At 38.9% G+C, this 10700-nt stretch overlaps 1 protein-coding gene and 1 long non-coding RNA gene across 4 annotated transcripts; one reads left to right on the forward strand and one right to left on the reverse strand.

Annotated features, from left to right (window-relative positions):
- The first annotated feature begins 621 nt into the window (after positions 1-621).
- Positions 622-9220, forward strand: LOC111244237 (glutamate receptor ionotropic, delta-2-like). The gene is made up of 9 exons (XM_022791091.2): positions 622-735; positions 906-1006; positions 1272-1356; positions 1684-1845; positions 2070-2211; positions 2497-2600; positions 4487-4600; positions 7585-7874; positions 8754-9220. The coding sequence occupies exons 1-9, from the start codon at positions 673-675 to the stop codon at positions 9007-9009; spliced, it is 1317 nt and encodes a 438-aa protein (XP_022646826.1). The 5' UTR covers positions 622-672; the 3' UTR covers positions 9010-9220.
- LOC147757636 (uncharacterized) lies at positions 4092-7062 on the reverse strand. Of its 3 annotated transcripts, none has more exons than XR_015319947.1 (3): positions 6237-7062; positions 5268-5382; positions 4092-5026 (listed from the first exon to the last, which is right to left on the reverse strand). It is a non-coding gene; the product is annotated as an uncharacterized LOC147757636 (long non-coding RNA). The 3 variants fall into 3 exon arrangements; XR_015319946.1 differs by having other exon boundaries at positions 5928-7062; XR_015319945.1 differs by having other exon boundaries at positions 5850-7062.
- Positions 9221-10700: the final 1480 nt, after the last annotated feature.

The following is a 10700-nucleotide window of genomic DNA, read 5'->3' on the forward strand; positions in this document are numbered from 1 at the left end:
GAAGTATAGGTTATTCGCACGAGGCTAAGGTCGATGCATGCGGAAATACACGGACGGGCAACGTATTCTTACAAAGCGTAATCGATTAGATTTTACAGAAAATGGGATGTTGTCACTTTCTAAATGTGCTATGTTTTTATTCGGATATATTTTTATGTCTATGAACTTAACTTTATAGCCAAATATGGTAATTAGAAGTTTCTAATGTTCACCTGTCGTCTATAAAAGACTCTGCGCTGTTCTCTGTTAATACAATTTTAGTAATTCAGCTTAAAAGTACGATTAAGCGATGAGCACGACCTTTAAACATCGTGCATTAAAGGAGTCCACTTTGGTCCAATATGCGAAATGGCGTGTTAATCTAGGAAATCGATCTTTAAATCCATAGTCGTATAAATCACACGCCGTTGGCTAGTTTTTGCTTAAATAATGTGCATCATAAATGAAGGTCCTTGTTGCCTGTTGTCGACATCACGGGAGAGGAATCGAAAAAAATTATATATACCGTCTGTGACACTGATAAATGCCTTATGTACTAGATATGTAAATATTCCCATAGCACTAAGGCTGCTAGAATCCGCTGTATAAATGGGTCACTTCATATGTTCAAATGGCATCCAAGGTTGAACGGAATAGGTCGTTTTACTTCGAGAGCTCGTGAGATCTTCTTCGATGATGGCTGGAGTTAGCACGTCTGAGAACGGCACGACCTTCGTCCGAGTTGTGTCATTTATTGTACGTATTTTTATGTCCTTGAAATCTATCAGGACTTTTGTGCAAGCGGTCCTAAGGTTTAGTACTGCTTTCGCAGAGACCTATTTCGATGCTTCGAGAGTAATTATTTCTCTAGCTAATAATATAAGCAGCTTCGGCTCACATGAGCGCATCATTTGTTTTTGTTTCAGTATAAACCATATCATATTGTGATGAAGGAAGGCCGCAATGCACGTGTAGCAGGAATGTATGGAAAACTCCTTGACATCCTTGCAAACTCACTGAATTTCGAGTAAGTACTATTATTATTATCAAAATTTGTGCTCAAACGAAGCTACTATTTTCACTGGTTAGAGCATACCTCAGATCCCCCATACGTAGTGGTGGTGTCGTATAGGTCTCCCCCAGATGTCATTTCCGGCGTGGATCTTTTAGCCAACTTAATTTACTCCTAAGTACTTTGACTTAAGCACGACCGGAATGATCTCTATTCTTTTCGATCGATTTTTTAATGCCTACTTACTATAGTTTTACGCTTGCCTGTATTTCTTTGCCAGATATGAAGTTCGGAATGTGGGCTTTTGGGGCTTGAGACTTCAAAATGGGTCGTGGACCGGCGCAATGGGTGAGCTTCAGCGAGATGTGAGTAGAGTCGCAGTGTACGAAACAAACGCACAATTCAAGAAAGCTACCGTTACTGAACCATTTTTGCGGTGCCTCTGTTGTTGTAACAGACGACAAAACGAGAATAACTCAAAGTTAGAATACGTTCACACAAAGCGATGCGAATATTTCCGAGGCTTGTCAGGTACAGCCATAGATATTTGTATAACAAAATAAAAAAGGATAGGGGCTATGTTTTATGTTTATGAATAAGGAGTATGAACAATTCTTTTTACTAAACGATGCATGGACTCTTATAGGAATATTCAACTGCTAACAAAATAATTGTAACGGTTATTTCTACAGAATGCGGACATAGCGCTAATGTGCGGGTTGCCCACGTATGAGGGATCTCAAGTGACCGTCATATCGCCAACACTTAACCCTGTGGACATTGCTATACTAGCTGCGCGGAAAAACCGTTTCCTTAAGATTCCGTTTGCTCTTGTCAATGGATTCGATTTAGAGGTGAAATAAGATTAATTGGCATTGTAACTTCAACATGGCAACTTACATGTGATGGTCCGCGTTGACTTTATGCACTATTTAAATGTTGCCAAATTGGTCGAGGGAAATTAACTTAATCCAGTTAGCTAAGGTAGTTATGAAAGGACTGTAACTTCGATCGATGTCGATTTTTGCATGTAAAGTTATGTATGCGCTCATTTGCTACGTACTGAATTGCTCTATAGGTATGGCTGTTGCTGCTTTTGACATTGGTTAGTGTGACGATTGAAATGACGCTCATACACTGTGGCCTCGTCCGGTCATCGAACTTCATACGACTTCTATATTTCTATGTGACACAGCTGTTTGGAAATATCTGGGCTGAATGTAAGACTTTCATTTTCCAACTATCTAATCAGTAGCAGTATGAGGAAAACTTAATGGTTGATAACTAGATTACTTCATTGAACATATTTCTAAATACTACATTTAAACCCATCAGAGAAAATTCAAATTTTTCAACTTATCATCGACAAGCTTCCTAAACCTGTAAATTAATTTCCTAAAGCAAATTTTTTTCGACTCCAATAATCCTGCGGAAAAACCGGCAAGACCTTAGAATTGGCGGGATTATTTAAACAAAAGTACCAATGGACTTGTGCCTATTCACAGGCTCAGCTCGGCCTCCGTCGTTCAACGCCCTCCGAATGATTTGGATATCATGGATGCTGGGTATCTCCATGATTCTTATGAATGCCTTCGCCGGAAATTTAAAGGTTCAGTCAAAGCCCGTTTAAAAGCTCTGACGAAAATTAACCTATTTTTTCATTGCTGTTCTTCCTTCGCCATTATTTTCTAGTTGCAGCCGTGGTTAAGCTTGAACAGATCTTTCCGAGAATCATTTTTAATGTATTTCGTAACAAATATCTTTCTCATACGTCTACTGTAAAGCTATATTCCTTTCTCGAAAGGATTATTTGTTTGTAGTATGATTATTATGTATACGGCTGGGTTCATTTCTGAAATAGCGGTGAGATTAAAAAGCTGTCTTGCGTTTAACATTTAAGGAAATGAGCGTTAACCTCATGCCCCGCTTTCTTTTTTTTTTTTTTTATCTATTTCGTGTACCATTTCTAACTCATAGCTTTTAAAGGCTCGGTGTCTGTAGGTATTACAGAATAATAAAAAGAATATTAACAGGAAAGAAGGTCAAAGGCGCACATTTATGTTGGGCATATTTAGTCAAAAATAATTACACGGCAATCTCTCGATCGTTTTCTATACAATCGATGCCACGAATGCTATTTTGGGACTTGTGTTCCAGGTTTAAGAGGCTTTTAACGTTTTTTTCTTTTATTGATAATATCGAGAAATTTAATGACGCCGAGCGTAATTGCGATATCCATTACCTTCCAAAAGCAACTTTTAAAATCTTCATATTCCGAATTTAGCCTTATATCGAACCTATAATAGATACCGTGAAGCCACGACCCACCGTTTTTTTGCTGTAACGGAGTTCGCTCTCAACGGCCACCCTAAGTAGATTTTGGCCTTAACAACCTTCTTTTAAAAAATTAACTTGAAGTTTATCATTTTTAAAACTTGTGGTGTATAGTTGATTAGTGTCGTTCTAGGTTGTTTGGAATTAGCTAATTAACCTGCTACATTAAAATTAAAGCTTTCAATTTCTAATTGACTGAAATTGACCGAATTTTTAACTGAAAGCCCTCCGGTTCCTAGGTCCCACTTTCATATACTGCTATAGAAATTTTGGGACGCGATTGTTTGACCAAGTAAATGCTCAATCTACATTGGCACCAGTTTGGCATTGTTGGTATGGTTCTAACGTTTCTGTTATATAGAAGAGATACCCCTTACTTATTCAGATTTTTTACGAGCTGATATTTCAGAGCGTCGTCGCTATTTTGGCGTGAAAGCGTCTGACTGCATTGTAGAATTATCACCGTATCATTATTTTTCGAGTTTTTTTCCATTGGTTTAGACATAGGTGTTTTGTACACAGTGATTATCATTCAGGAGGATTGAACTTTCTATTGGACAGCATGGGACCGTACCAGAGAGGACTAAGGCTTTGTTCGATGTTGCCGGATTCTGCTAAATTTAACCGGAGGTCGTTTTCATATTAGCCTCTGCAGTACGTTATACTACGTTACTTACGTTATTCGATAGTTCAGACTGTGATTTTTTTGTTAAAAATCCGAAGGGCTCTAATTCGCTTTAACTAAAAGAAAAATTAAGCTAGAAAATTGAAAAAAAAAAAGCGTTTTTTTAATTTATTACGATTATCCAAGAATATCATTATATTACGTAGCCTTTCAAGCGCTTTAAGGAACAAACAACTTTTAAGCGTATGGAGAGCAGCAATAACAAGTAAGTCTTATCTGTACGATACCTTGGTTTTTGGAAGGAACTAGTTTCTTTCTTATGAAAACCTAACAAGCCAAAATATAGAAGAACAAACACTTTCAAACCTGTCAGGGACCTCAGGGCTCAGAAACCTACTCAGCTGACGCCTCTGTTCTTTTGGCACCTTTAGGATCAACAGAGTTTTGAATCACAATGAAATGGACTTTAGGCTTATCTAGAATTCTTGAAAATGCCAATGTGTTTAATGCGATATTATAATTATCTCTTTGTGTAGGGATTGCTCCTCTTTAAAGCTGAGACGCCGCGTATCTCCGGTCCGTTAGACGTAGCCAATCAACAAAAAATGAAAGTTTTTCTGCCATTGAATAGCTTCGAAAACTTATTAATGGTAAGTAAATATACTCAAGCACCTCACCATCACCTTTTACTTACAACCCGCTTTTGCTCGCAAAAAATTAACCTAACGTATTTATTAGTCGACATCTTTAGAACCGTTAAAAATTTTGATTTTGATTTTTGGCCTACTGTTTAACCATTATTTGGGAAACAAATGAGGAACTTTTTCATAACAATCGATGTATCAAGGAAGTTCGTGTAAATCACTTGCGTATCTAAAGGAAAATCTTTGCGTTCCCTTATAATAAGGGACAAAATAGGACGCTTTTGGGAAAACGTTTTTGTACAAGCTTTTGACGTATATTATGACGTATAAACTCTTTTCATTTGAGCACTTCGCCCCGATCGAGTCTTGCATGAAGTGTCACAAAGGGTTGGATTGCCACTGTCGTCCTCTACATGTCGTTGCTCTCGCCATCTGTAATTACAATAAGGCCATTATAAGGAACACTGATAGGCAAGATAATGTTGGAATTAAAATCAAATTATTTCCAGATGAAAAAAAAATAGGTAACTTCATAGCTAAGTAAATACCACGTCAATTGTCAGCTGAAGTTTTCATAACTATAGTAACCTAAATTGGATGTAGAAGTCTGATCGTATATTGCTCATTTTTTTTTCCAATTTACGCTTAGCTGTCCTCATTTTTGTGATTCTACCTTGTTTGTTCCGAAGTTTCGTCGAATGCTTTCCCAGTTCATCATCATTTTGATATCATCTTCAGTCATCTTGATAAGATGTATTCAACCAAACATCTTCGTACATATGAAACTCCTGCAAAAATAACTATCTGCTAAGAGCTTTACGTATGTCTATCGTTTCTCTTTTTTCACCGTAGGCCGCAAAGAGTGTGTCGAGGTTCAAAAGAAATACGTCAGTCGTATTTACGTATCGTTCCTAAATCTGATCGCAGGGTCGTAATCTGTTTTCCTATCTAGAGTACATCTAAAATTAGCTGTCAATTAAGCTATACCACCTTGTTACTGCTTAGTCTGCAGACAGCCAAATAACACGAAATTACATAGATGGCGACGATTCTACACCAAAAAAAAGGTTTTTATTTTTGAGTATACAACGAGCGGTTGAGAAGTAGACGTAAGCGTTCCTAGAGAATGAATTTTGACGATTGAAAGTAGAATTAGTCAAAATAAGAAAATGACCAATCATTCTAACTACCGTACTGGTTTTAAACCACTCCATGATCTAACAACACAGTTTGCCCATCTGATATGACGACAGACCTAGATTCATTCACGCTAGATTCATTCCATGCTTCAATCGAGCCTTTTCCTGCGACGTCGTTCGAAACAGTCCCTTACCTCGCTCTGAGTACAAACAGCTAGGCTGCATAGAGTGATCTTGCCTTGAAGGCAGCGATTGACAGCCTGGGAGGACCGTTTCAATTTATTCAAAATTCCAAACTTCTATCGCTTCGAGGCAAATAATGATTATACAGTTTGGCAGACTGTGGAAACTTAACGTGAATTAAAAAAAATATTTTTAAATTTGAACCGCTTAACATTATAATCATATTTAGCACATGTTGGCATAGGCTCTCAAACATGCGATAAGTGAAGACTTCGAAGAAGGACTTCTATTTGCTAGAAGATCAGTGAAAAATCGATTACCGAACAATAGAGGTCATCATGTCGGAAAAAGGCGGAGCATGAACGGGAAAGCTTCTGTTTATTGTCGAGTATACCGAAGCTGTAGGGAGGCAAAGTTCAATATAATGTCTATTGCTAAACAATTGGAGACCGCGCACACCAGTACACGCAAATGCAAAGATCAATATTCTTTTCAAACAATGCAGTTAACCGAAACTCGTCTAGTTCTTCATCATAAAGACCTTAATATCGGGAGAATTATATATCACAAGCTGAAATACGATTTAAGTATTTAAGAGAAAGAGGCCCGACGTGGGACAAGTTTAGATTGGGACACGGGGAATACTTCTTCCAAATCTGATACTGGCTGAGAAGCCGTTAAGCTGTGTGCACCTCACCAATACCAAGTCTCCAGTACCACGAAATAAGACCGATTTGAAATTGCCGCACATATCATAATTTGCGTGTGTGGTACACATTAGCTGAACCGGGTCCTCCTGTAGTTTGCGATAGTATGTATATGATTTTTTTTTATTTCGGGCATGTTCAAAAGGCAGTATTAGAGTGACTTTGAACACTCGAGGTGGAGTGGGTTGAGACTGGGCATTTGGGTCGAGTGGTTCAGTGCTTCTACATATCATAATCGTCATTGCACGCACACTCTGGTCTTGGTGGTGACGTAATCATATTATTCTGCATGGTAGTCCACATCACCAACGAATCCACCTGCATTAGAACATACGACAAACACTCCACTGTCCCGTTGTTCAACAATGAAATTGTTCGTCCTTTACGGTATGGCTAAAGCTAAGCAGACCTGTCAGCCGGCCAACATGTCATAACGCAATTCAACTTTTCTACGCTTACCCTCTGGATTTAGTTATTTTTTTTTTTATCAAACAACAAGGCTGCTGCCGTAGCTAGCACAGTCGGAACGAGACAGGACGTATTTCGTCCGTAGTACTCAGTAAACTTTACAAAGCGACGTTTGTTCTAGATTGGGAATAAGGGTGGATGATAATCCGTCTCTCCGATAAGCCAAACGTTCGATTGGCGTAAAATACTTTAAATCGTTCGATAAAGTTTACGTAACAACTATTGATCTGTATCCAAACCAGGCGATCGTTGCATGCTAGCCAAATGACAAAACTGTGTACTGCACTGTGAAGCTTGAATGACGATGTCTTATGTAATAGATTTTATGGGTCTCCAAATAGAAGGTGTGTTATTTCAGCCTAGCTCCATCTATTATTTGCCCATGGGGCATTGGATTGTTCAATGTTGCATCGACTTTTACCAAATTATTGGCAATCGCTGGTTTGCCGAAAATCTCAACAATTACTTCCATCTAATAAATGTGCTCGTGAAGACTTCAGATAAGGCGAGTGTGCGGAGCTTGTATCATCGAGCCGTTATCGAGCAACACACAGCGACCCCGCCAGCTGAACTGTTTAGCGATAAAATACTTAATGCGGTGTTCGAAGGACAGGCTGTACTATTAGCAAGTCGCCCAGCTATAGGAAGAGGAACAATGGCACAATGTAAAAATCTAAAACGAGGGGAGTTCTACACAGCGCGCGAACTAATCGGGACATATCATGCCGTCATTTTCTACAATCGAAGAATGCCGATACACCTTCAAGAGGCCATCAACGAACGGTAGGATACCCTCAAAGAACCTATAGCAGATACTAACTGTGGAAGAGACCTGTAGTCACCATTGGTCATGCGGCCAATCAATATGTAGAACGACAGTTAATGAGTACTTCGTAATTGTACTGGCATAACTTAACTGGTCCTTCTAGGAGTCACTACTCAACTTAGTCGAATGCGCTTCGTTTCTTTTGTCCTGTGCTCGTGCTATGTTTCACACCAAAGCCTAGTTTTCGTTTTTAACATTTGTAGCTGACTAGTGAATAATTGAGAACGGATACTATCAGGTTAATGTCGGTTTTCGGATACAATGGGGAATACCTTCCGTCCGTAACTGGCGCCGTTACGGCTAGTTTGATCCCGATGCGCATAAACTGCACAGATAAATTGAAGACTTCCTGTTTGCTAGATTCGGAGAAGTCAAATGTCCAATCCCCCCGAAAATCCGCTTTTACTCTGTACTTTCCGAAGCAACAAAGAGAAGGGGTGCAGGTGATTGGAGTAAAGAGTGTACAACTGTATTCGAAAAGTCAATAGGTTTTAGGTTCAGATATGGAATGAACATACATTGTGCAATAGAGTGGCATTATATGATTAGTTCTGTTAATGCTAATTGAAGTTGCTTCATAGTTTGCGCTAATAAGAAACATCTAATCCTGGTTCATACAGCGAGGGAGGCAACCGTATTTATTTCTCATAGCATTACATAAAGGAATATGTAAAAACATCGAGATAATCTGCTACTTTATAGACAAACGCAATCTAGAGGGCTTCTTATAGGTTAGGTCATTAAGGAAAAGTAAACGAATTTCGAGGTCGTAGATGTATGGGACATAAACGAGTGGTAATCTCTTGTAACAGACGAAATATTCTGCTTTGTTGCAGGTTGATGCGTTTGTACGATTCTGGTATCTTAGATGAGTGGTTTCGTAAAGTAAATGGTGCGTGGACTGGCTGCTCTGCCGTTGCTGGAGGTAGCGGGGACGATCGTTCAATGGAGGCTCTGCATCTCGCAGACTTAGAAGGACTCTTTTACATTGTGCTAATGGGGCAAACTTCTGGATCGATTGTCTTCATCTTAGAATATCAACTTCATCGTCTCCTTTGCGAAGACTTATCAGCGCAGCGACCTCTGGAATAAAAACATCAAAACGCAGCTCTGGACAATATTATGCTAGCTAGTCAACTAAACATTACCGTATGAATGTTATGGCTGTGATGAGCGAACTAGAAGCACAAACTCGTTTCTCGGTTAAAATTGCTTATGGCGACAGATATATCTGCATACTTTTCAATTTAAGAAGTAAAACGCAATATATAACAACCCCACACCGTTGGGGGTTTCACATGTCGTTCGAATGTTTTCTGTCGACATGAACTTTTTCTATCGATATCTATCGTAGCAATACAGACAGTGTTTAAAGAACGATATGCCACCAGTTTAATCACAAAAGTTTGAAATCGAGCGTGTGGGTTCGTAACTTTCCTGTATAACTCTTGTAAAGCCATCTCTATAATAAATATGAAAGGACTTTTGCCACTAGCAGTGATATGGATAGCGCTTTACCGGGGCTTGTGATATATATACCCTACGACTTAATCCAAAAATCAGGGGGTACTCACACTTTTTGGATCATAATTACGATCCACTTTTGTAATATGTTTTATTGTGTAATTGCTGAAACTTTGCAATTCGTCTTTGCTAGCCGTTCATAGGCAGTTAGGTTGTTTAGGTATTTTAAATTAAGATTGAACTGTACAGCTGGTCTTTATGGTGGCTTAGACACATTTATGGATACATTAGCTTACCCAGACGCAGCTTGAAATTAGATTTAATTTTTCTGTAGAAGTTAGCTAAGAAATCATAGAAGCTACACTTCCAGATACTTGCGAAGTTGGAAATTAACAAACTGCAACTTTTTGACCACTTGGTATTTGGATCCCAAATTGGATATTTGCATCCTATCTTCGGAGCATAACTAGTAGAGACGAACGTAACAGCGCGCCTATTAGGACAGTCAGAGCCAATATGACCTTGACAATGCTGACGGATCAAATAGGCCCGCATTTTTTCCTAAAAAATATACCTCTTAGCACTAGGAGGAACAACTAAGCCTGCGCAGTGGACAAACGGTGTCGGTTGATTTATTCTATTCGACGCGTATATGGGGACCGAATGGCTTCGAATACGCAGCAGTGGACAATGAATCAGTGCGTATGTTAATCTAGAGAACCGATCTTGGTTTTCCATATATAAATCATAGATCGACGATCAAGCTACGTAAAAGTATCTTTTCAATAAAGTTATTTCAATAAGTTGATCGTGTTAACGTTCTCAGAGTAGCAACTTGTCATACCGGTGCGTTCCTATATGAACTGGCTATTTTACTGTTAAAAACTGTATATAAAAGGATTTATTTCATGACCGGATGATTAGTATGCAAACGGCAATCATAATGTGCCCGTCCATTATTATCGAATGTCCAGTCTATGGACGAATAGGCTAGAACACGACCTTCAAAAACGTGGCGCTACCCTGAACCTGACAACAAAAAAACATTGTGCTTTAATGCACAAAATCCCTACGTATCCTTATTACGGAAAAAGGGTGTTATTGGCGTACTTGTAAACCACCCCAATATGTCCTATGAGCTTCACATTGACCCTTCAGATTCTGAAACTGAATTCAGACTATATGGAAAATAGTTCGTATAGCAACTCTCGGCATTCTGCCTACGGCAGTCAGCCACACGGTTTGTACGCTGCAACCCAATTATATGTGATATGTTAGCATTAAGATATACATTTGATTAGCGGAGACGAACCCAAACA

This window comes from Varroa destructor, unplaced genomic scaffold, assembly GCF_002443255.2.
Source record: "Varroa destructor unplaced genomic scaffold, Vdes_3.0 BEIS01000002.1, whole genome shotgun sequence".
NCBI lineage: Eukaryota > Metazoa > Arthropoda > Arachnida > Mesostigmata > Varroidae > Varroa > Varroa destructor.